The 27187-nt window shown below is 41.6% G+C and overlaps 1 protein-coding gene across 1 annotated transcript in view; it reads right to left on the bottom strand.

Annotated features, from left to right (window-relative positions):
- Positions 1-10013: 10013 nt before the first annotated feature.
- The window catches only part of CPS1 (carbamoyl-phosphate synthase 1, mitochondrial), an 87587-nt gene continuing 70413 nt past the window's right edge, over positions 10014-27187 (bottom strand). Inside the window, exons 30-38 of the mRNA XM_010080238.1 lie at positions 26838-26945; positions 25557-25646; positions 23973-24143; positions 21380-21454; positions 18651-18749; positions 13071-13130; positions 11993-12105; positions 11311-11440; positions 10014-10112 (exon numbers count right to left, since the gene is read on the bottom strand). Of these exons, the coding sequence (XP_010078540.1) occupies positions 10014-10112; positions 11311-11440; positions 11993-12105; positions 13071-13130; positions 18651-18749; positions 21380-21454; positions 23973-24143; positions 25557-25646; positions 26838-26945 (945 nt within the window). The remainder of the gene's footprint in view (positions 10113-11310; positions 11441-11992; positions 12106-13070; positions 13131-18650; positions 18750-21379; positions 21455-23972; positions 24144-25556; positions 25647-26837; positions 26946-27187) is intronic.

The following is a 27187-nucleotide window of genomic DNA, read 5'->3' on the forward strand; positions in this document are numbered from 1 at the left end:
GCTGGTAAAATGGTAACAAGCAAATAGCTGGAAGTAAGTGGGGTGGGGGAAAGCCTTCACCCCACAAAGTTCTCAGGATCAATTAGTCTGGAGTGATTATTTGTGATAAGTGATTATTTGTCTGAGGCTTAAGGGAACTATAAACATTTTGCTTTTATTTATGCCATGACCTTGCTCGTCCTCAGCCATCAACTGGGCAAATGAACCACAAAATAGGAACATTGTAAAAAGCTTAAACCATTGATACAAATAAGAATGTTTTACTTAGTGTAAAAAACATGCATGGCCTTCTCTAGCACAAGATGCTGGTTTTGTAGCAAAGCTTTTTTTTTTTTTTTTTCAAAGGTACTTGGTGAAGTCAATTATGATGATATACAGAGTTACTTTCCATGAGATAAACATAAAACCAAATGCTTGGCATTAAACATAAACCTCCCAAGTTTTCCTCTTCCTTCTGTCCTTTTATCTCTTTTTATTACCACATTCAGAAGTATAAATTGGTAATTTATTGAAAAATGAATGCTAACATTTACTGAAGTGGCACCATTTGCTCCCTATTTTACTGTGAAGAAAGTCTGGTTTTAGGAGATTCTTTCTTTATAATTTTTAACACAAGCATAAAGAAAAATAAAACTGAAAAGATGACTTAAATTTTTTCCCTCTTTTCTTGTTTTCTTTAAAAAAAGAAACACTGAAATAAATGCATGGGAAAAAATAAGATTTCTTTGTGCAAATACTTTTCCCCATAAGGTCCCAATGTGGCATGCCAGCACTGCATCCTAAAGGAGATACCACAGATAGAGATGTGTCCAAGGCACCTGGGAACCAGCCAGCAAAAAACCTCAGCAGCTTCAGTCTGGGTAATAAAAAAATCCCCGAGACCCCAGGTCTGAATTGAGACTATTGACCTCCTTAAGGCAGTAAAGTCATCCAAGGGATTACCCCTCATTAGCACCCAAGCTGCTAGGTTACACTTACTACTGGGTGTACATCCCCAAACAGCAGATCACTCCTTCAGATAATGCTGGCAGTCATCTGCCCAGAGCAAGGTTTGCAGGGAATGTGAATTGCTATTAGTGGCACAATTTATGTACTTGGAAAAAAAAAAAAAAACTCCTGTGATTAGGGGGCATGTGAGAAAACCACTGAGCCTCAGATGAGCCAGTCATCCACCTTCCCCAAGTGTCTCCCTTCAGGGGAGGGTAACAAAAATCATAGCATCCTAGAGAAGGAGCTCAAGGGTGTAATCCCCTCCAGCTGGGATCAAAGTGATACGTGGTGCTGCTCATTACAAAATGATGTAAAAACATATTCTACTATATCACCTTTCACTATTCACTATAGAATATACCCTCCTGCTCTTCCTGAGGCTCTTCCTTATCCAAGTGCCTGTAGACAGATCAGCTGCTGAACTGAGTGACTGAGGGCATTCCTTGCTGCCATTAACACATTTTAATGAAACCCATTTTATTAATATTTTCACATATCTGGAAACTGTCCACATCAATTCTTTGTGACTACACTACTTACACGCTAATTCTCCCATTTCTACAGAGCAAATCACTCCTACATTCTGCTATGTCCTGGAGATGAATAGACAGCGATAACTTTCCATGGGACAGATAATTAAATTAAATCCATTCCATTCCAGGAGTTATCACAAGTCAGAAGGAGCAAGTCTTTGTCTGCTAAACTTTCAAGTTTTGTAACAAAGGGCCTAGTACTCTATACAATTTGTATTATGGCAAGTGTATGAAAGTTGTATAGGATTTTTCCATAAGAGCAGCATTCTGCATTGAGAGAAAACATCTCCTTATTATAAATGCATCCTCTGAAGCACTCTAACCCTCTAAAAATACAACCTAAGAGTGAAGTCACACTGTATCAAGCACTGTAGTATTCTATTTTGTACAGTTCTTATGCAATCCCATTCACAAGATGCCTTACACTGTGGTGTCCTTTAAGTCACCCTCTCACCAGCAGAGAACCACACGCAAGTGGAACTGGGAGTGGGTTTGGATTAGGTTGTCTGCATAAGTGGATTTTATACAGCTGCCCATTGGTACAGGTTGATATCAGAGATGGAATGCTGAACACCTCTACCGGGCACGGCAGGGAAACGCCGCACGAGTTGTGTTTCAGAGAGTGACCCACAAAAAAAAATCATGAGAATATGAGCCCTGCTCTTCAGCTGAGCCCTGGCAGCACTGCTGCTCAGCACAGCCCTTAGCCGGCAGGTTTCGAAAGCTGTCATGATGGCTTAGAGACGTTTGGACATGAGGCTTAAAGCCTTGGCTGGGTCAGATAGTACCTGGGAGAACAAATGTAGTTCCAAACACTTTCTGATGCAAATAGTTGCTATGTGGGAAGGCGGTATGACACTGGAATTCCAATGGCCAGGGGGTTTTGCTTGGGCAAATCCCAAATGGCAAGGGATGTGTAGGCACAGAGAACGAGCTGTGGCTGGTCTCCAAGTCATACTCTGGTTCTTTAGGAGGTCTGTAGGACTTGCAAGTCCCGCCCAGTGTCCAAATCAAGCTTAATAAAAGTCCCAGCTCCAATGATTAGAAGGTCAGATTCAAACCCAGCAAATTGGTGAGAAAAGGCTCTTAAATCGGCATAACAGCAGCTAAAGACAACTACCATTATTTATGGTAACATGAGTAATCTGTAATATTATCCTCCCCTCTACAGAGGATTAATTATCAGAGTAGCACCAGAAAACCATTTAAAGAAGAATTCATATATGGCACTAAGTCCTAACACACAAGTTTGAAAATCTAAGCCATGTAGAAGTGGCAAACATAATAATATTTCTGTTTAAGCACTGAGAGAATCCATTCTGTTAGGTAATCCTGATCTGTTGAAGAAGATAAATGAAATGAACACCTGTCACTTTTTAGTAATTCCTTAGTCTGAACAGCCTTGGTGATGGATTTTCTCTGGCAAGGAATGGGATTGTGGTAAAGAAGGAATTCTGCAGAAAAGCCATTCCCAATTTAAAGCAGATAATGAGCACCAGAACTAGTGTGGAAGCAATTAATTCTAATCACTTATGAGACAATAAAATTTAATTATGGGTTCTTTAAAAACTAAAAACCCAGCAATTATTGTTAATAGGCTTTTCTTGATGGCAGATAGTGAACAGAATTTGTTGAGGCTGTTTTTCCTGCAGTTAACTTAAAAAAAAAAAAAATCAGCTTTCAGTTAAAGACGCCTAGGCTTACGCTAATATATAAAACAGTGCTATGGTGCTAAGTTAGGTCCCACAGGACAGAAACGCAATCTTTGAGGAAACTCTTGGCTACACTTTTATATAATTGGCAATCTCCTCTCTGCTAAGCTCTCAGATCTTTATTACCTGTTCAGAGGTACTTTCATCTCAGAACAGATGGATGTCTCCAGCTTCATTTTAGGTACATTCATGCCAGTAAGAACAGAGACTGCAAGTGGTTGTTTTGTCATGCACTCATTTAGGTGCTGTACGAGAGCTCTAGTTGGGGAGTATCGGTGGTGGTAACCCAGACCACAGCACAACCAGGTGACTCCTGCTCTGTGTTGATGTGGCTGTGGCCCATATTCACTCACTGCTGAAAATTCAACAGAAAATGAGCTACTTCCCTTCCAGTCTAGCAGCATATTTTACCCAGCCTGAACTGCATGAGGAGAGCACGAGGATGGAGAAGGACCATCAGTTAAATTCCGGTATTTCTCATCTTGATGCTCCACTCACTTGTTTCTCTCCCAGCTTTCTCCAGAGAATGACTTCCCTTGCACTCGAGATACCCTCCAGCCCTTTCAAAGTAGAACAATCTCTGAGGCTATCATATCTCCTAAAAATGACTTAAAAGCATTTACTAAGAAACTTAAGCTAACAAATCTGGAATTTGCCCATTGACTTAAATGTCAGTCTTTCTTCCCTGTGCTCTCTATTGGTGCCCTTCAGGGCCACTGCCTCAGTGCCCTCAGGAGTCTGTATTTTCTCTGTCTGGTTTGCACATTGTTCCGATGGTGAATGGCATTCCTATATGTTACTGATGTCTGTGATAACATGGGCATACACCTCCTCCTCACCACCATTACAGGACTTACCTGTCCCAAGCTCTAACAGACATGTTTTGCCAGCCATATGAAAATTGCATAGGAGAGACTCCCCACGAGATACTACTGCTGAGGCACCATGTGCTTGGGTACCCACATAGCATGTCCGAATGAGATACAAATGATACAGCATTGCTGAGCCCTTCATTCCAGGATCAACACCTCAGGCTAAGCTACAAGGTAGATAAATATTGGTACCCTTGTAGCTGTTGGAAGAGCACTACAAAAAATTTCAGTGCTTATTTTAGGATATATTAAGAACTCAGATCGACTGATCACATCAATGCACTCAAAATTTGACTAAAGGCTCAGGTTTGATCCTCAGCAAAGATCCCATTTTGACCACTTCACCTCCGCCGTTCTGTCTCCCAAGAATCATGAAAAGCAGCAAACACTTCATCCTGTGCCCCATGATGCTTAGTCAGTACATAACCCACTTTTCTCAGAGTTGTTCCAAGTGCTTCTGTCACAAGGGGATGGATTGTAACGCCTCTCAGGGATAGTGAATAGCAGAGGGCTGTTTTAAGTTATAATGAGGTCTCATTACTACAAGAGATCTTGAAGGAAAAGAACTTGGCAGCTTTTAGTAATGCTCAGGAAGTCAGAAAAAAGAACAAGATTGTCTAGAGCTGGAAGAGCAAATCTTTTTCCTGAAAAGGCACCTGATTGTCTATGATGAATATCTCGGGCAATCATTTACACCAGAAGCTAAAAGCAGTGGAAAATCAGCACAGCAACATTATGCTGGCTTTGTGCTAGTGTAAGCAACTCTGTAGGGACTGGCAAAAACCATATCCATAGAGTTTAAGCGACAATGCTATAGGAGTTAAAAATTGACCTTTAATTATAAGAATCTTTCTCTAGGAGAATCAATCGTGACAGAACTACAAACTCATTGGTGCTCCTTGCAGCTCCCTGCAAAACAGCTGCACTTGCTGGGCTTGGACACTGTCTTAGATGATCCAGAGCATTCATCCAGGATTATGGTAAGCCCAAAGCACGAGCACTACTCCCTAGCAATTATTCATCTTTTCCCCAAAGTACATTATCGTAAACCGTGAACATAATTTTCAACAAATGCTTTTGTCTCTCAGTTTCATCTTTGCAAACTTCCGTGAATTAAAAGAGTTTATCTCTACCAGTATTATCAGTCTGCAGAATTCAATATATTTTAATTATGAGGATGAGTGAGAGTTTAGCCTACCTAGTCAATGACAAAAGATCATGTTCTCCATTTAATTAGGACACATTAAAGGGTTCATATTTAAATTCTCTTCAGTGTAAGGGTGAAACAAACGTTACAGCATAACTATATTATTCCCTGTAAATTACATTATGCAGCATTGAGATGTAGAAGGAAGAAAACCAGAGGCTTTGGGTACTATTCGGCAACTGACTTGCATCACAGCAGATTTCAATGTCCTGCAGATGGCCACAGCGGTAGCATTCATATGTTTCGCATGGTATGGCAGCACCTCCTGTCCTTGCAGAGATGACAACAGCACTAATTATCTCTGCTGAAAGCTTCCCAAGGTCCAGGGCTGTTCTGACTACGATTTGGTGTCACAAACACTATAAAGAGAAGGCACCAGAGGTGCTCTCTCCTTTTACCACCTCACATTTGGTTGTTGCATAAGCCCACCCTCCTGCTAGCAGTTGTTGGCATCTGGCTGGGATACAGGCAGCAGGCGTGCATCGAGCCACTGGTACTGTACACACACCGCAGATGTTTTAGTATAGTGCTAACTTCCAATCCCTTCCCTACTTTTATGAATCACTTCATAATAAAGATCCAGAGGTGCTAAGCTTCCAGCCAGACTCCTAGATGTTTCTGATGCATGCACAGAGAAAAAAAGCACAAGCAAGCTTTTAAACCTTGAGAGTGCAAAATATACTTCGTACATGGGTGAAGGAAAAAAAGATGCCTTACAGGCTAGTGGCAGCATCCAGTCCAGGAAAACCCAGCGACATGCAAGCCAAGCAAGACTTACTTCTTTGCTCACTGCAAAGAGCTCTTTCTGATCATGCAGTCTTTCCTACTTGCCTGTTTCCTAGGACCTTCAGAAACCTAATATTGACTTTTTCAAATGGTCTCAGAGCAAAGACGCTTCTTAAAGTTTTCACTATTTTTTTTTTCACTTACATAAAGAATATTTCATCTTGCTTTGTTTTAAGACCTCTATTAGGAAAGCAGAAAGCGGCAGCAATAAGTTGTCTTCACTCTCTTACATTCTTTTCTTCTTGCCTTCAACATGCCAACTCACTGCTTTGCTACTCAGCTCTGCGGAGGCTGCCTGAGCAATCGCTATGTGATTTAAATGGTGCTACATCTAGAAGGGTAAATCCAGGAAGGTGATCAACTGGATAAAGAGCCTGACCTCAATATTCAGCAGTGCCTCCTGGAAATTCAAACCTCCAGAGCTTCCCAGCACTTGACACGCTTGGAGAGCTGTGGCTCCAGGGAGTATCTCAGCAGACTAACTACTGAGCAGAAAAACATCTCTGTTACTAAAAATTAGGTGCCTTCATCTTCCATCATGGCTCTTGCCACCTTTTTTTGTGCTTATCTCAAAAGTCATGCTTTGTACTGTCTCTTATACCTTCATGTGTCTCTTTATCCTCTTTTAAGATGTTAAAAAACATAAAATTATTTGACTGCTCATAGATTAGCAAATTTTGTGCTCTGAACAGCATCCTCTTACATCAGTCATTGTCACCCTCTCCAAGATAAACAAGAAAAAGACATTTATAAGGCTGAATCAGTGCATCAAATGAAACAATCTATGGGTGGGACCTGGCTGGCTGGCTGTGTGGTTTAATTCCCTGACAAGATGAATGGGACACCTGATTCAAAACATTATTGTAGAGATATTGTCATTGTCACCCTCTCCAAGATAAACAAGAAAAATACATTAATAAGGCTGAATCAGTTGAAAGCAGCGATGAGCTTGGTACAAAGTACACTAATTGTAACTTCTTAATTTTTTTTTAGATCTGCACTGATCCCAACAGCTGTAGATACTTAAAAATATTTTCCTATAGTGTCCACACCTTTGTCACACAAAGCAGAAAAGCATATCAAGAAAAAAATTCAGCCAGCATTCAGTGTTTGTACAACATAAGCTGGGGGATGATTTCCTGGCTCCTTCTGACCATGACAAGAGTTAGAATTCTATCTGACATCAGTCAGAGCAAAAAGAACTTTTTGTCTTTAACAGGGGAAGGGGAGGAGACAGCAAGAGGAGATGGAGGAAAAGACAGCTCAGAGGATGGTGTACACATAGATGGGTCTGAGTAGGTGTGGAAGGACACAAGTGTCACCTGCTTCAGAGGAGTGGGAAGGGATTGGTGTTCAGCACCAGCAGCAAAACAGTAACACTCCTGCATAATTACAGAGAACTCAGCATATATTCAGCCCTGGGGTGATTTCTACTCAATTCCACGCTAACTATATGAGAATCTGTGGACACCAAAGAAGTTGCGGTTTAAGTACCTACAGCTGCTGCAGTAAGTAGGAATAGGAACGTACAGATCCATGTATACATAGATACACATACACCCACACTGCTAGCTAATTGGCAGGAGCACTGTTTAAGAAAGTTGAATTAAAAGCAGTGAAGGTTTTCCCGTTTTCCAAAAGCAGCCCCTTCTTGAAAGTTTCCATCTCTTCGACAATTCTTAGTCCGCTGCTCTATCATCTGGCTCCTCACTTACATGTCACACGTCCCTCCTGGGGGATTAGGGCTTCTTTTCTCTTGTGTACATACAGCTGGAGAGAAAGAGCATTCGCTTTGTCCTGCTGCTCTTTTCCCACCACCTCCTCACCTCTGAGGCATACAGCAGCTCCGCATTAAATGATGCATTCACTGTCAAACATAAGAATGATGGTTTCTTAACAGACTAGTGTTCATCCATGCTTTAAAAACCAAAAAACAAACTTAAAAAAGGGCAGAATCCAGGCCACACAGAATTTAAGAATGAGTAGCTGTCACAATCAAGGGCATTTATTTCATTTTCAGCTCATAAGAAGTGACAAAATAAAAAAGGAAGAACAAGAGAATGTTGTAAGATGTCACTTTGTTCAGTACTAGAGGTAAAAGCAGGGTGGGAGGATGTGAGATGAGACCAGTTGTTGATGGTTTTAGTTTACCACTGGAAAAAAAAAAGTGCAGGATGCATTTGGAGTACTACCTCATTAACCAGCATTAGCCATCCATTTCACAACTGAATGGGTGAACACTCAATGGCTTAATGCTCAGAAGTTTTGGTTTGTTGGTTTGTTTTGTTTGTTTGGTTGGTTTTTTTAAATAACAGCTCTACTCTAAAAGCGCAAAGCTCTCCCTATGCACAACAGGCAGGGTTGTGTTCATCACAAAAGTTAGGATGAAGAAATGCCCATGACAAGAGCACTTGTGATGCCAACCAGATCAGAAATAAAGTCTGCACCTGGTTCAAAATTTGGTCTTGGCACTTAGCACCAATTGTTCAGAGAGTCTCACGGTACCCAAAGGCATCACAGTCTCTGCCCGCTTCTTTGCACTTTTCAATACATCCCTTATCAGATTTTATATCCTTCCTGAAGTGTTTTAGTGTTAATTTTAAAACCCCCAGACTATCTTTCAACCCTTATTCTCTGTCTGTGCTCCACTTTAGCTTGCTCTGCAAGTATCCGAGAAGTTGTCCAACTTTGAATCTTCCTAACTGCAACACGGTGGAAAAAAAGACAGACACATACATTCCTTAGCTGGTAAATGCTTAGGGGCAGGCACTGTATGTGCTGCAGGATGCAACACCATCAGCCATGGAGCTGCTGAAGTCCTTCACCATGCAGACAGCATGCACCATGTGGCACAGTGGGTGTCTGCTCCGTGGACAACATTTGCAGGTGTTGCCAGAGCTGAAAAAGCAGCAGAGAAGGCCGGAGCAAAAGTGAAGGGGTCACTTAAATGGGAGGCGTAAAGCACTGCAACACTTTCACCTCATTTTGAAAGGATTCCATTTTAATGCCCACAATCATGGCACAAAATTTTGGACAGCAACACGCAGAAGTCTTTGGGGAATTCTCCACCTTTGAAGCCAGACACAAAGCTGAGAGAGAGCCTTTATGATACAGGGAACAGGGACAGCTGCCTGAATTCAGAATGTTGAAGCAGAATTTAAAAAATAATAATAGCCTGGAGGACTGAGCAGTACTTGGACACAATTCCAGGAGACACACATACAGCCTCCCTCTCCCATCAAATCTACAGACTGAAGAAGATGATTCTTTGCAAAGGGTTAAAAACCAAAAAGAAAGTAGCTGCATCATGCCTGCCAGCTGTTGCAGCAAATTGTGGGGAATTAATGTTCATCTGTCCTTAAAGCGTTCCTATCACACTCAGCACCACAGCAGGCATCCATGGTATCATTGGGTGCATCAAGCAGGAGAATGTTTAATTGTTACATAAAGTCGTAAAATCCCCAGCAATCAGCAATGCAAAGAACTTTCACTGTGAGTTTGGGGCCAAGTTCCAGTATTCCAGCATGAGAATGGCTGGGAGCATGGACCAAAGGAAGGTGTTTCTAAGGAGCAGCAGGCTTGGTTATGAAGAGAAGGAATAACCCCCATGTAGGATCGCTTGTATCTCCTTTCATCTCTTCTGCTATGGTGGTGTGTAGAGCTACCCATCTAGTAAGTAAATAATATTTGATCCTGTGTGGAAATGGGGAGAAGATGGTGGAGGCTGGTGAGAGGCCAGCTTTCCAGTGAGCCATCAAAAGTATTGGCTATGAATTAATAGTTTGCAGGAGTTGGAAGAACAATTAGTGCAGCTGCTGTAAAACACATGGAAAGATGGTTAGGTGGATGATCTGAGATCCCCTCTCTTTTGTGGTGCCAGAAGCAGTAAGATTGCAGGTTGGAGATAGCTCTTCTATGCAGTGTTCCCGTTGTCAAACTGTCTGTAGTGGAAGAGACTCTTGGAGTCCAATTTCCCAGAGTATTTGATAGCTTCAGCAAAAAGCTTTGCCACCTGTCAATACAAAGCAGAGGGGAACTGAGCATTGCAAAGTCTTCTGCAGAAGGATGAGTAATAGAGCAGGTTCCACACTTCTACACTATCACCCTGAAACTACCCCATGCAGGTCCAGTCCTTGAGTCCATCCAAGTCGACACCATTTTCAAGGTGATTGTGCATGGGTGTTGGTGCACGTCCTCTCTCAAACTCAGAGGTGAAAACTCTGCAATCAAAAGAGTTCAATGAAATGCATCAAGCAGGTGTGGTAATAAATTCTGGATGGGGACCTCTGTTCTGGTTGTCAGTGTATGTTTTGCTAGTACACAATGGATGGGTCTTCAATTTTCCATTGCTGCTAATCATGTTTGGCATTATCCTGTCCATAAACTTAGAGCTTGGCATTCTCTCTACTCACTCTAATCACACCTTTTTTGTTTGTTTTTGGTTTTTTTTTTGTTTTTTTTGTTTTTTTGTTTTTTTTTTGTTTTTTTTTTTTTTTTTTCACCGATGGACACCAGTTCAAGTCACTGGGTTCCACGTAACCCCCCCTGAAATCAACAGGAATTTGCCTGCTGTGCTCAATGAGAGCCAGATGAGGCTCTTTTGTGACAGTTGAAGCCACTTGCAAAGGAAGTTAAAGTACTGCTGGCAGCAGGAGTCCCACTTTGCATTACCAAATATTTCTTCCTCTATCAGTTTGTGAAAGGGGTTTGGCAGGAGCTACAACACATAATGACTGGCAATTGGGGACTACAACAGGACAGGCAGCAATTCCATTTGGATGGCACTTTGGAACTGGGTTGCCCCAAGGATCATTCAAGAAAGCTCAGCTACATCCTGCTGTAAGGTTTAAAGACCGTACTGGAAATACATCCCAATAAAAAGCCGTTCCCATGCATAAGTTAAACATGTTACAGGCAATCCTGTGCAAGAGGTTTGCTCTGAAGTGAAAATAATACAGGAACAACTTGAGCTGCAGTACAAGTCTCAAGATTTTCTATATATTTTTTTTTTTGTTTACTTGGAGCAATATTATTTGTCATAGTAGCAAAAAGAAAACACATTCAAACAATTGTGTCACCATGACTTTCAGGCACATTAGGATTTGTCAGAGACAAGGAGGGTCCAAACACACTGGAATCTAGGGTCACAAGTGCTTGAAAGCTCTGAAGGCTCTTATGACTAAGAGGAGAAAGAAGACCATGGGAAGTACCTGGAAATTAGTGAGCAGAGCAATCCCGCTGTCAACAGCCATCCTCCGGATCACATAATTATCATGGACAAACTCAGTGTTGCTGTTAGGCAGGTTAATCACCAGATCTATTTTCCTATCCCTTACCAGCCTGAAGAGACAATGCACGAGACACTATCACAAATTGTCTTGCTTAACGAAAATCGATGATGAATAGCACAGGCATGCAGGTAAACAACACAGAAAATTTCCGTTTGAGTTTAGTCTTACATCCCAAGACAGGAGGGTTGAGGGGCTAAGGCACTAAGCTGCATCTCAGGAATTTGGGCTTTATTTGTTCTATTCAGTGATGCAAAGCAATCACTGAGCCTTCATACAGCTCAGCACAACTCTGTTAAAGGCATGACTGACTGTCATTAAAGGCTAAATATTCAGATCCCACGTACCCTTGCATGAAAATGTAACACGGAGCAATCTATCCAAGCCATATTAAATAGGACTGTTCAATGAGATGTTTATTAATTAAGCTGAAACCTCCCTGCTGCAGCAATTCCAGACAGAATCAGATAAAGCAAAACTTTTGGATTGAATCCAAAGTCTCATTAAATCACTATAATTGACCTCAACAGGGCCAGCAATTTCCCCCTTGTATGTGCTGTCCTGGATGTTAACACCAATTTCACAAGATGAGTATTACTCTTACCTCCTCAACGAAGGGAGGCTCGGACTCTGGCTTTCCTGTGATGGCCATGCCACAGGATTTGCTGGGATACCATTAGCACTGAGCCAGTCCGAGGTTGCTTCTGTGGCATACAGCTGTTAAAGAAAAAAAGAAAAAGGTTACTTACTGTGTGCTTCATAACACCAAAACCTTTCCTTTAGCTGATGTGGGTCTGACACAACACACATCCTGGTTGTCAGAGCTGATTTTGGAGGGCATTCTTCATCACAAGAGTGTCTCTCCATACAGAGAGACACACAGAGAACAGCCTGACTTTCCCACCTTTCTGTTATCTGTGATTTGCTGATGGATGATAGTCTATGAATGGCAGTAACACATTCAGAAGCAGTTAAGTGGCTTAGGAAAACCTAAATCCCTCGGACTTTCAATAGGGCTTAAGTTCAATCATTTATATTTTTTTTTGCCTTTTTTTTTTTTCCTAGCACTAAGTTTTGAAAGGCAGGACTGTAAATCCAGTAGTTAAACTAATGCCACAGAGGAAAATAGTACTTATAAACTTAATACTAAAAAGCTCTCACTGATCTTCTGTGGTAGTGTTTTTAGTTACCTTTCAGTAGAGATACAGATGCAAAATGATGCAGAAGTGTTACAAGAGGGATGTAAACGCCACAAATGTTATATGGACACAGCTTATGAATACCACTGAAGATGAAGCACTGTAAAGACCTTCTCCATACAAAAGGTTTCCCTTTCCTCCCCTCCCAAGTTGTACATAGGATCCTGCTTGCATTTTTGTTTCTTGGAGAACTTAGAGGAGTTTATAATGTGCCATCCTGGCTGCAGGCTGACAGCAGGGCCAGGGTTGCTCTTGCCCTTGTGACTCAGTCGTGTTTGTTCAATTAAACAATCATGAAAACTTTTAGTTGGGTGATACCCGCTGACTTTATGGGTCATTCACCTGAAAAATCCCTCTTGTACTTTGAAAACTTCCCTTTTTGTCTGCCTCTAAATGAACTCCATAGTTCTTCACTCCTGTAGCAGGCTGAGTTCATTTCAGATTTTGAAACTTCTCTAGCTTTAAGAAACTGAAACCACCTACCTTGAAGCCTTCCTCATGCAGTAGTTCTGCTACGCTGAGGAATCTGGGGCGGAAGGACTTCTGAAAAAGGAAATTTATTAGATACAGCATCAACACTAGGATTTAGAAACAGTGTTTTGTTGGGCAACACAGAGCTCCTCCAGACTGTGCTAAGAGGCAAATACACCTTTCTGTGCTGAGAGTGTGTTTGTGTGTGTGGGCAGATGCGTCTGACTGTGCGTGTACAGTGCCATTCCAAGAAAACTGTCTGGAGCCTGAAGCCCAACTCACTCCCAGATAAGACATATTTTGTTACAACACCAGCATAAGTGTTCCCATACTAAGTCTGACTGCACCTACAGAAGATGAACTACTGCATATTACATATCTGGGCAGTCGCCTTCTCAAATACGCCAACTAGAATCTCCTCTGCTCTTAATTAAACATCTTTTCAATCATTGCTCAAACATTTGGCCTTCTCTTCTGGTACATAACAAATATGGACAGATTTTAGGCTGCCTTTGGATGCTCTATTTGCAAATTCACATGAAGAAGAGCCTGTGTACACAAGTTTATTTCTAACACCCATGGGCATACAGAAATGGAAAACACAAAACCCCTCAGGAGACTGGGACACCCTATTCCCATGAGGACGTGAATGCCCAGGTACTTAGGGCACCTTTGAAAGATTCTCTCATAAAGCACACATAGATCCAACATAGTTTAGAAGAAACAAAGGTAAGACAACCTCCTGTAGACATCTGCACTCGAACAAGCCATTTTAGAGCAACAGGTGAGCGAAAATTTGATCCCAGTGTAACTTTCTTCCGGATGGTACAGTGATGCAAAGATCAGATGCAGCACGTGTCCTTCTCACTGCCAACGCAGGCCAAACCTCGCTTTTAACCTCGCCTGGTCTGGCCATTTGCAAGTAAGATTATTGCAAGCTCTCTTCTCCCTGCTGGAGCTACTGATGGCTTAACCTTTATGGGTGAGGGAGCAATATTCTGAAGGGTGAACGATTTCCTATAAAGAAAAGCAGTCAACAGAGCCTTTTTTTCAAGCACTCTGGAAAGAGCCTCATTCTGAAAGCCACCTCATTCTGTACACTAACTGGAAAATATAAATATACAATGTGTCAGGGTTGGCAGCTTCCCAGTCAGAGAGAATGGTTTTGCCTTCTGGTCAGGGGGGCTGGCTTTCACAACAGTATTATAAACTTCTGTCAAACATGTACTGAACACTTGTGACACATGAAACAGCCTCTCCATGAAAAGAAATTACAGCTGTCAGCTTGCATCGGAGCAGCCGCAGATTTACAAGCTGGCTGAAAGAACCTGTGTAAGAAACCATTAGTTACTAAAGGTGAAAAGTACAAGCAGATTTATTTAGTGGAAGATATTTACTGCAGGAGAATTGTATTCATTTTCCTTTATCAGAAAAGTTCTATTTCTTATAACCTCTGTCTCACGATGCTAGCATGCCTTGCTATTTGTAAAGGGCTACAATTCTCAGTTAATTCAATACAGCAACATCAGTTTTCACTAAGATCTAGCTCAAAACGAAGCCAGCTCATCTCCTGGGATAATCTTGAATTCTGTATCCAAATCCACTGTAGAGCATCCAAAAATTCTGGCACGTAAGGAACCAAGGCAGAAGGTTACCTTGAAACAACAGACTTGGAGTGCTAGGATTTAAAAATAAAATACTCCATCAATGCTTTCCGCATCTCGTGGTCACCAGCACAGATGCAAGACAGATGCACTCCATCCCAGAGATATCACTGAATAGCCCAATCAGGAAAGAATATAAAATGAGCTTTTCAACTCCTCTTGCATAAAATAGAAACTATTTAATGGCAGACTCAGGGTTTCAGCATCCTAGATTTCTCTGAATCGTGAAAAGAGAAGAGATCGGATTATCAGCTTGCATAAACTGGCAGAGATTCATTTGTCTAACAAGAAAGCCATACTCCATTCACCCTGGGAGAGCAACAATGTCAGGGTGCCCACAACTGAAGGACAATTCAGTGGGCTTGCAGTCCCAGCTGGCTGCCCAACCTGCCTTGTGCTGTCCCGTAGACATCAAAGACTGTGTGCCTGTTTGACCTTGAGGATATTACTTTGTTAGCAACACTTCTGCCTGGCCCTAGCAGGGTTACTGCTGGAACTGCAACCTGTAGGTACACCAGCGCGGAAGCCCCTCTGAGAGGCTGGTTCATTACCTGGGTGTACTGGTGTCCTGGGTTCAGCTGGGATAGGGTTAATGTTTTCACTTCTGTGCTGGGAGGTGGGCATAGCCAAAGGGATATTCCATACCATGCTGACATCATGCCCGGGATACAAGGGGAAGCTAGCCGGGAGAGGGGTGGGGGGTCTTTGTGAAGTGTCTTTGCAGTGAGAAGGTTCCATTGTATCAGTGTTTTTCACTGTATTCTATATCTTGTCTTATTATTATAGTCTCCTTTTTTCTCATGTTGTACTATTAAAATCTGTTGTTACCTCAACTCATGAGGTTCCACCTTTTTTTTATCCTTTCCCCATCTTACCAGGAGGGGGAAAGGCGGGCAGAGGAGGGCGGCCCTGAACCAAGACAACTGGGACCTGTTTGGGCTGCAGATCGCAGCACAGCCATTTGACTCTTGATTTGGAAAATACTCAAGTGAAACATTTGCAAGGAAACAAAGATCTCCCTCTCTACTATCGTTAACGACATCTGCTTGACTTTCACCCTCGGGAAGGCAGCCTCCTCTCACCTCAACATAATTAATAGCAACGACACAAAGGTGCAGTACACTGAATAACCTAAGTATGTTGAGCCTAGACACTTTTGAGGGAAGCAGATTTCACCAGCACTTAGCTTCTTATTTCTCTCTTTGCAAGTCCAATCTAAAAATCAGAGCAAGCAGCTCATCATGAAGCAGTGAAGCCTCTGAAAGCTGGGTGTGTTTTGAGTTCACCATTCACTGCAGATGGAACATAGCACCTACCCCACAAATAACCAAGTGGGCTGGAGTACCTGCTCCTGACAAGAATCAGCCCTGAGTGAACCACAACAGATTGCAAAAACCGCCCTGCAGTTTGAAAAGCAGAGGTCTCTGCCCAGGCAGGGACCTGCACCCCATCATCCCCTCCCAGCAATGACATTTAAACATTAAGTGATCGTGGAGAGGGGTGACCTGGTATCTGTCCTTCTGAGCCTGTATTTCCCCTCTGAGGATACACTGACAACTTTGCCAGTTTGAGGTACATGACCTCACGTTTGTGATTAAAATGAGAACAGTGCTGCTTGTGTTCACAGCCTGCCTTATGCTTTGTTGCTTGTGCCTCTTGTTTCTGCCAGGAAGGGCTCCTCTTTCGCCCAGTCTGTAGTTAGAACTCAGGGAAGATCACTCATAGTCTGCATGTCAGGTCTAGGTCAGCATTTCAACCTTCCCTTTTTTACAAGGCTTTATATTTCCCTTCTGTTTTGAAACAGACCACTGAAAAGTAGGTAGGTGACAAACTCCAGAGTGCTGAGGAAGCAATACGTGGTTCTCAGCATTAACTTCTTATTTTGGAGTTCAATTATATAAGAAATATGCTGAGATGAAGAGAGACTTTTAAGCAATTGATCTGTTGTTTTCAAGTTTATTTTGCAAGAAAACGAACTGTAAACCACTCATTAAAAAGGACAGAGTCTTGTTGCTTTTAAAAGGTTTGGGGGGTTGAGTTTTTGGGGCTGTTTCATCTTTTTTTTTTTTTTCTTAAGACCTTCGTACAAAGAACATTTGTCTCAGTTTAACAGATACTGTCACAGAAACTACCTAAATGCTTTCTATAGTTAAAATCACTCTTTGCTGCCTGTTTCCTTTTAGTTGCTACCAGGAAAATAGGCTTAAATTTTAAACACTGGGCTCTCTCCTTTTTTCTTCTCCTGCCTTTTCTTTTCCCCATTTTTAAATGCTGTTTTAAAATCTGAAGTGATTAGATCTACAATAGACGTACAGTACCAACTGCCCAGAGTTTCATACTGAACTTTTAAACTTTATCTAGGTAGCGAGCAGACTTTTCTACTAATCTGACATAACTTAGAGCAACAGCTTCAATCCATAGATGTGTGTATATTTAACGACTAAGCTGTGATCAGTGTTAGCAGAAGTCATGTTCCATTCTGGCCACTTTTCACACACTTCCTTCACATCCTCTGCTGGCACAGACAGCCCAAGATATTTTTCACACCCCAGTTGTCTGACAGGGAAACTCATCTATTCTATCTTTTTGTTTTATTGGATTTATACAATCACATAGGGCATGAGCTTACTACAAGCACACGGGGGAAATGGCAGGAGATGATCAGTTGCCTTTACAGGGCCCAAGAATGTTCTTTTGCTTTCCTGTCTAGCTACCTTTTCATCCTAAAACACACATCCTCCTTACTGATACAGAACTGAGTGGTGCAGGGCTGTTCCTAAGGCAAACCCATCAGGAACTGCCTCATATAAAGGCTGTTTGCACTGGAGGACATTCCCATAACGATGACATTTAAACTTTATGTCACATACAGCAAATTGGAGGAATGCTGACAGCAAGAGATGAAATCCCAAAGTCCAAGCTCTAGTCTGATATGGAACCACTGGACCTGCAGAATATGTAGCTGAGAGGCAGTCCCTAAGAGGAACGAGCTCTGGCAAGATACAGAAACCAGAAACACTACTACACAAATGTAGCATCAGTTGTTGCTTTCTGAGCTACCTACTCCTAGCTGATAGGAGCTGCATGATAGGGAATAATATTGGCCACGCACCATCATCAAACAGGGAGAGGAATAATGGCAGCCATGCCTCTAGGCAGCCAGGAAAGCAAGCTGCAGGGTGAAGACTGCTGTCCTTTAATCCCTCACCCCACTGCCCTCAAGTATGTTCCCATCACGACTCCAATGAGGAGAGGAATGTGATGGTGCCACATCTGGTGGAGGTCTCATTGCCTGGCAGTGTTATACCAGTAACTAGCCCCACGACACCCTAACATCATGTCGGATGATGCTACAGCTCTGCCTGGAATGACATATATGAATCTACGGGGAAGGCTTAGCATGTCCAGCATCGCAGCATGGAAACTACTTCATTGTTCTGGGGGGTGGAGGGGAACTGGTTTCAAAAGGGCAAAAGGCAATGTACAGCTGAAGGGAGTTTATATGTCAGGACTGGAAAGTAGCATCCCCAGGGCTCCCATTTGGGAAGGAGCAAGGAGCAGCCTCCGAGTTCTAGCTGGGACGTTCCTCTGAACTGATCATCTACAGGCTTTGTTCCACACAAGAAGGTGGCTTCTAACTCTCTGACCCCAGGCTTCTGCTTGCAGCAATCCTGGGGTTTTGCCCGGAGCAAACTTCTGCAGCTCCGAATAGAAACTATCAGGAGCCAGAGGGAAAAAAAAACCAGGCCAGCCCTAGGGAATCCAGTAGAGATCTCTCCACGATGTTTGTTTCTCTGTGTCCTACTGCACTCCAAGATGGATTGCAGAGAAACACATTTAAGCCATAGAGGCACATGAATGAAAACAAGGCAACAGTTACTGAGTTCTCTGTGTCAGTCCTTTCTCAGCTTTGATTTTTAGGACTCACCTGGATTCCAATCAAAATCCCTTCCTTAGGAAACGTAAACCCCGTGGCAAGCATAGCCTTCTGGAAGGCAGAGTACACATCCTCCCCAAAGCACGCGACCTGGGAAAAGGTACAAAGAAGGTAGCATGAGGGGAAAAACAAAAACAACCCCAAAATATTGCGTTAAAAAGAAACAGGAACGAAATTTTTAAATAGGCTCTCTTGACTTCTTAATGCAGAATCAGACTGCTTTTGCATGGAGGCTGCAGGCACAGGGGAAAAAATATAGATCAGAAAATCATTGCAGACAAATCTCATCATTTTAATGAAGCAATAACGAAGGAATAAGCAACACTTTAGTTTCAAATGGCACACCGAGGAGTAAGAACAATTGATTCTGCTGAGTTATGGGAATGCTGTACACAGCCTCTGCTCCAACGTTTGTGAGTGCTCTGCAAATTGTTTAATGTTATATATGCTTAAATGCCAGGGAGTGTTCTGCATGCAGGCATGTTTCTGGGTCTGTACGCTGCAAACTGGGGTAAGACAGCACTTGTGCCATCATGGACTTCTGGCATTTCTTGTGAAGGTAAACCACGGTATATGAAGATGCTTTTCCATTTGAAGTCCACAGATGTACAAAGTTCAAGTAACATGGTAGTGTGTACTTAGGAAAACAACAGAGCAGTCATGCCAATTCATAATAATCTATTTTATATAAACAAAAACTTGATAAAGAAATCAATAAAAATCATTGAGCAGTTCTCCATCATTCAGAACTGCCGGTGCAGCCCAGTTGCTTAAAGACTGTCATACAGTAATGATCTTGTGAAAGAACTAAACTGTGTTCCTTACCAAAATTCGGAATTCTGATGACAAAAAGAGGCATGCATAAGCTTTTGTGAAAGTCAAAAAAACCCTCAAAAAACCAACCAACCCACCCCTCACTTTTTCTGGCCAGCTCCACACTTGTTGAAAAACAGTCAGAAGCAGAAACTGCCACTGATTTTTTTCTTTGAAATAACAAATCTACATGCATATACAGCTGGATAAAGGGGCTGATTGAGAATTGCTCTCCCATTTTCCTCTTATGGTCCTTCCCATCACAGAGTGAGCCCTCACATTCATGGTCTCACTGTTACCATGGTGAGCAGAAACCAGTATTTCATGTAAGAAGAAGAACAAACGATGATTTGCCACATCTTCTGAAGTAAAAAAAAAACGAACCATCAAACAAACAAAAATCCTGAATTCCCGCAAGGGAAGGGATGGAAAAAAAAAAACCCCATAACAACTAGCATCTCAGTTTTTCTCTAAAAGCTCATCCTTGAGTGTTTAGTCTGTTCTACAGTGTATCTGGCTGAGGGATTATGCACATCCGGGACTTTCCAGAGTGGTGGACAGCCTTGTAGGGTTGGGCCAGGGGTTTCCAGCCTGCCAGGAGGGGTTTATCACACTGGCGTGGTCAAAACAGCCACAATACTCAAAGGGACCCTCAGCACTGTGTCCTCTACTGTTGTGGGAACTATGACTTCCAGCAAAATACATCTCTGACAGATAGACGTGAAAAATTCAAGCCCAAATCAAGCTGTGTGTGTGAAAAATGTCTTTGAGGAATAATTGAGCATTTTACCTAAAGCAAGTTATTATCCTTACTTCACTCATAAGAAAGACTTTCATAGCCGTCACATTTTATGGCATTTGTGAATATGGATCTTTCCAACTCATAAAAGTTAATAAACCCTCTTTTATGACCAAGGTAATCTCTAACTCCATATAAAGCTCAGAAAAATAATTCTTGCCCTTAGTTACATTTTTATTCCTTTTTTTTTTTTTTTTTGGGGGGGGAATAGGGGGCCAGGTCTGTGTAGTCAATTTTGTTCTGAAAATAAGGAAGTCACGGAAGTCACTTGGCTTTTTTCTGCCCATTAGCTACACTGAAAGGAAATCTTCTGCAATACTGATTTCCCACACATTACAAAGAGCAAAACAAAGTAATTCTGGAGAGATGGAGGAGACCTACGGCTGTTCTTATCTTGTATCTGTGTATTGTGCTTTTTTCATAACAAAATTATAATTCTTTCCTAATGAAAACAGCTCATGTAGACATACCCAAGCTCATGGAGCAGCCCAGCCTAGCTATGGTAGAGCAGTGTTAAGCCTAATCAAATTGCCTCAGTATTTAATCTCTTTCCAAACAGGCTTTCTACTGCAGCCATCACATTTTATTCACTCTTTCATGCCTTTTGCACCTTGGGACATGCCTCGATGGTTACCAGGCAACAATAAAAATATCACCACACATATTTGTTGCCTTTAAATAAGTAGCACCTTCCAAGACCAAACACTCATGACCTGGCGTCTCAATATTGCTACTCTGGCATGTGTCGATGGGGAGTTCTGAAAGCTGTAAGCACTCCTCTGTCTAGAAGCAGGTGATTCATAAAACGGACTGACGCACTGCGAACCTCCCAGAACCCAACAGCTCTCAGATAAACTCATTTCAGGCTGCCACACCAATCAGGCCCGGCTCAGGAAGCTGACATGCAGGTGAAGAGGGACATCCAGTGGCTGAATAAACTGGATTTTCCAGGACAATGGGTTTTTACATCTAAGAAAGATGTTTTCGATTTTCTGAAGAAGCTACAGATGCCATTATGATTCAGGCAGTAATAAGATCACTTTCAAAGAACCATGATGTTTTAAAGGTAACTTGGTTTAAAAAAAACAATAGCAAATCTAAAAGTTACCTCCCCAGTAGAGGCCATTTCACATCGGAGAACAGGGTCAGCACCTCTCAGCCGGGACCAAGAAAACATTGGGGCCTGATGAAAGAAAGAGGGGAGAAAAAAAGCACTGGTCAAGCCTGATAAGCAAAGGAGTACTTGGTAAACGAGTTCCCGCAGCTTCTTGATGATGGACTGGAACAAATAAACATGTATTTCACCAATAAATCACCCTTCTAACTTTGACAGTCCTGCTCATATTCTGAAGGCAGATTTCTCATCTCTGGTAGCCCACTACCACTATCATTTTTAGGACACATTTTGAAACAGAAAGGCTGTGAAGCATCTAATTAATGAAACAAGGAGACACACTATCTGAAGTTAGTCCATTTTCATGAGAAAACAAACTGTTCTTCAACAGAAATTTTTAATTCACAGGAATCAAACTATTCCACAATAACGTACTCTTCTGGTGTAAAGCAGACGGAACTTTGCAAATTTTGCATATTTTCCCTCTCCCCCTGCACAATACATGCCCGTAACATTTTTTTTATCTTTTGCATATTAAAACCCCTGACCATTATTATGTGAGGATTTAGGTCACTGCAGTCTCCAAGTTCCCTTGTCTAATTTGACAAAAAAAATTAAAAAAAAAAAGAAAAAAAAAAAAGAGAAAGAGAAAGAAACTCTGTTAAAGAGCCAATGACTGCATGTGGCAAACACGGAATAAATTTTCTGCTAAGGAATAATTTTCTATAGGGCTTCCCTACATCTTAAACCACTAATGGAATTTATATAAAGAGGGCATCCGTGATGCTTAAAAAAGAATCTGCTTTTAAATCCAAAGACATAATTCTGTTCTTAGAAGTCTTGGAGGGTAACACTGCAGGCAAGACAGCTGCTGTTTCACAACACCTAACAATGACCAACTAAAATGTGACAGCAGAAATTAATTGTGAAATGTTTCGCAAAAAATGTTTGTGCCTTTAGTTTTGCTTCTTCTGTAAAGAGAAAATTTTTACAGTGGCCAACTCTACAGTCTTAAGCTGAAACATGGCAGTCAAAGGGCCTTATTTTTAATGCACATATTGTCTTGAAAGGTAACAAAAAACAAAGCCTTCCACCAGCTCCCTAACTTTTGTCTGTCATGAACCTGAAAATGCATCAGCAGGAGCAGACTCTGGTACTGCAGATAAATCTATTCAAAGCTTAGCCAGTCATACTCTATCTAGGATTTAATCTTGGTCAATCCATCATACTTGCATCACTCTGAAAGTAAACATGGCAAGACAATATCTCAGTCACTATAGCTAAAATGGTGGACTCCGAATCCACAAATGAGCAGTTATGTTGAGAAAGAAGAAAAGACTTCCATATTCTCTTTTCAGAGCATTTAAGAACTGCCGGAGAAACAAAATCCCATTTCCATGCAAATATTCCTAGCAATAAAAACATAAAAGGACAGAAAATATGACGCATGAATAACGAGAACCAGAATATTTTTCAAAGTTTAGCATTTCCAAAGGTATTATCAGGTTTTTATATTTGACAAATTCACACAGAACACAAGCAGTATAAAAGGCTTTGTAGTGAAGTTTTCAAGAATACAGTTTTCCGCTCTGTAGCCAGCATTCCCAGGAGAGACAGAACTCTTGACAGTTTAGCTAACAACAGTGCAGAAGCCCCAGGTCTAAATAATAGAAATTTATAGGAAGAAATAAGAGTCACAAAAATAAAAAAGTCTCAGATTAGACTTTCAGATAATGCCTATCTGTGGCATCAAAATAAAATGTAAAGCTACTTCTAGACTGATTGGCTTGCCAATAACATGAGCTGGCTTGGGACACAGATTTGTCTTGCATTTTAATAGGTCTGAACATTTGATTAGTAAAAAGATGTTAGGTGTTTTTCATTTCCTCAATTTTCACTTGATATAGAAGCTATTAAAGCTTGAAAGTTTCTGTATAAACAACTCTCATTATCCATTGTATTTTCTGAACTGCTGTTCTACATTTTTATCATTAGGAACTTCAACTGATTTTTTTTTTTTTCTTCCACTAAGTATTCAAAAATATCTACGGTACACCTTGGTATCTTGGGTGCTATATAAGCTTAGTAATTATGAAAAGTAAAATCCTGGCCCCACTGCAATCAAAGGATCCAAGACTTTCACCCCTGTTTTAACTGGTGGTACATATAAAGGGGATTCCAGGCATTCAACAGCCCATGTCCCAAATCCTGAAGATTTGGAGGGGAGCACTGAACACACAAATTTGTACATGTTCACACACGTATTAGATAGTATTATGAAACAGCCTGAACTTCAGTGTTCATTTCTGCAAGTGCATATTTGTTATGCAGTTCATAAACATGATTCAGAGTGGGTTAGAAGTAAGAAATTAAGGAAGATTGATTTTGTTAGTAATCACTGGATAATTTCCCTTCGATTTCTCTCTAAAATTCCCAACATAACATTATCTTGAAAGAAACTACAAAAGGTCAACTTGGCCTTTGGCCAATGAGTAAATTGTTCTCTCTGGGCATTAAAGTACTAATTGCCTATTAATTAGCTATGGCTCTGTTGTGGGGTTTTTTGATGTTCTTTTGGAAACCATACCTTAATCCCAACATAACTGGATGGAATAATGGGATGTTCCAGTGTGGGGAGGGATGACTCGTTAACCTCTTTTCCAATCATCACTTCTGTGGCCACATTGATGAAGTCCACACCCAGAGTCTTCGATACAAAAGGGAAGGAGCGTGAAGCCCGCAAGTTGCACTCTATCACCTGATGGGATTAAAAAGGAGAAATACCAGGGTCAGGCACTGTGCAGTGAAGAAATAGATTGATTCATATTTCTGGAAGCTAGTCCTTACTCGTCTTGGCAGAGATACTCTTCAGACTGCCAAATAAGAAACACAGAAATCACGTTCAATATTACAAGCAGCGATGAGGGATGGGTAGTGGCCAGCTTGAGCTATAAGGAGCCTGATGTTCTGCAACTGAATTTCATCTCTATTGTCTGAAAATTAGAACTGAGAGTAACCCCGAGTTCACGCTGGGAAACACGGTGTACTGTACCCTAAGTTAATGTGCAAGATTATGGACAGGCATCAGGTACAGCCTTTAGAAGACCACTTTGTTATTTTTCCATAGTAATGGCACTTCAGGAATGACTGGGCTATCCTTACCAACTCTCCTCATCTGCATGCGGAAACCACTCAGTGACCCAAGCAAGAAAAAGTCCTGCATCCTGCTGAGAAGCACACCATGGAGTTCATTAGGAAAAGAGCAACTGCTGTAAGTGAGAATGAAGAGGGAGCACAGAGGGGCAAGACGAGGTAAATTAAGACAGAATGGAAAAGGGGGGTTTATCCTGAGAAAAGGCAAGCACAGCCAAGGGAAAGCAAGGAAGGAAACACGCCATTCTGTCCCTCTGTGGAGTTTCTGAATAACTATGTGTGAAACAGAAGACAGGTGAAGAACAGTAAGTACATTTTTCTCAGCTAATAGCCCAAACAGGATCTTTCACCAATAATGCATCTCTTCTATACCACATCAGGTTTTCTTTCCATTCACTGCTTCCTCAGTTACACTTTGCTCACATTCCTCTGACCTTCTTCCATTAGCAACAGAAAGCCAACTGTTACCCATAAAGGGTCAGACATCTGCTGTACTTCTGTTACTGATAGCTACTAGGACTTCGCTCTTTAGATAAACCTCTTAATGGCTTACATTAAAGGCTTAAACACTTTAACTGTCTCGCTTTCCTTCCATTGCCTTGGGAGGCTTATTTTAGTCATGAAAATAGCTAAGATAAGAGAGGATATTGGAGATTTTAAAGCAATGATATTCGGTTCAGAGGACGAGGTGCAGGTTCCAGTGCTGTCCATCATATTCAAAACTGATAATTCTGTGAAGGACAGCAGCCCACAGCAAAACAAAGCTAGTGCTGACAGATAATGCAACAAGACTCACTTCAGCCTCAGCAAGTAGACCGGGGAGGATGCTCTCTCCCATACAGACAGGGAGAGCTGCGTGACTAGGGGTGGCACAGGTGAGCCACACAGCGTCAGACAAAGCAGGTTAGAAACCCCCAGCTGTGACTGCTGCAGAGTTCACGGCAGGGACTGCAGGAACCATGCACCTCACTAGCCAAAGCAGAGCCTGACTTCCTCCAACCGTCACAAGAGCTCTTACCAGCACATTGTTGCCTCGTACCAAGAACTGAATGTTGAATGGACCAGAGATGGCAAAGGCATTTGCAATCTTTTTTGTAGCATCTTTTACCTATAAAAATAAATAAAGTAAAAATGTGTGCATATATAATAAAGAAATTCCACAAAATAGACAGCATCATAGCAACAGATCACCTCACATGGGGATTCCTTTAGATGTCATATCTCTCTGCCCTAGCATATTTTTTTTCTCCATACTTTCATTTTGGCAATAGCATTATCTTTCAGAAGCAAACAAGTTTAATTTGCATGGTAACCTAGAGCCCAAAGCCCCATTTGTGGGCAGAAGTAAAAATCAGCTTCATATGCGTGTGTGATAAAGTAGGGGAAAGAAGGAAAAAGAGAGAATAAAGGCCTGTTCTGTCTGTAGCAATTCCTACATGGCACACTGGAGCCTTTATACCTTTCTTGGTGAAATAATGAATAAGGATGTTTTGCCATTTGAGACTAACTACCTGGTTTTACAAGTGTCCCAAAAGTCTTTCACCAACATGCCTGTCCCCCCACAGATCAGTGGGAGGTGGAACAAACTGGGAGAAAACACTATGGTCTTAATTTTTAGGTTTGTCAAGAAATCACGTGCCATTTCAGTACATGTGTTTGAATAGCTTTGCTCCAGATGATTATTTTCAGAAACAAGGCCTTGGACATTCATATAAAGAGTTGGAGCACAGACCACTGCATTGCAGCTCTTTCTAGCTTCCAAGTAAACCCTTAACAGGGTGACATCATGGGAATGGCACATTTCATTTAGAAAATGCATTTTGACAACTAACTCTGTATCACTAAGTTTATTTCCAAAAGGGGAAAAAGTAAAGATTAGGTGAGGTTCATTCATCATGATGCCCCTTCTGGAAAAGCGGGCAGCAAGAAAGTTATACACCTGATCTAATAATTTAAGGACTGTGGGAGAAAAGGAACTGGAAAGTGAACTGTGGCATATATAAGAACTAGACAACTTCTACTGCTACAGAAGCTGGTTCTAAATCAATGAAACAAAAAAATCCAATTGGTCTGAAAGTGTGTACTGCTGAAATTAATGGTATACAGTTCAGATGATCCTATGACCATGTAGCCAGTCACAGGAGGCACACTGCCATCCTACACCTGCACATATCACACTGGCCATTAAAAAACATTTGATTTCTGCATTGATGATTGAGTTCTCCCAAGCAAAGTGGAAAAGCAGACTCCAGACTCAAGCTCTCATCTTTTCTCTTTTCAGTGCTAGCACAACACCTACCTTCTCCAAGGCTCCCTGGCTAATAGTCTGTGTTGGTAACACAAGGGTGGCATCTCCAGAGTGAACACCTGCATCTTCCACATGCTCTGAAATAGCATGTGAAATAACCTGCACACAGTGACAAGAGAGCAGTTAGGCACCTCAGCCTCTTCCATGTTCCCCCACCTCCAGCCCAGCATAGTCTCCTGAACAGAGCTGTATCCAAAAGAGGATACAGATGAGGAAAATAAAAGGGAATTTCCCAAGATTTTGGGGAGAGTTGGCCTGAAGCAGACACAAGACATATGAACAAAGGGATCATGTTAGTGTCTTTCATACCAGGGTTAAGCTAACTGTGAATGCGACAAAAC

The sequence above is a fragment of the Pterocles gutturalis genome, unplaced genomic scaffold (genome assembly GCF_000699245.1).
Source record: "Pterocles gutturalis isolate BGI_N339 unplaced genomic scaffold, ASM69924v1 scaffold6664, whole genome shotgun sequence".
NCBI lineage: Eukaryota > Metazoa > Chordata > Aves > Pterocliformes > Pteroclidae > Pterocles > Pterocles gutturalis.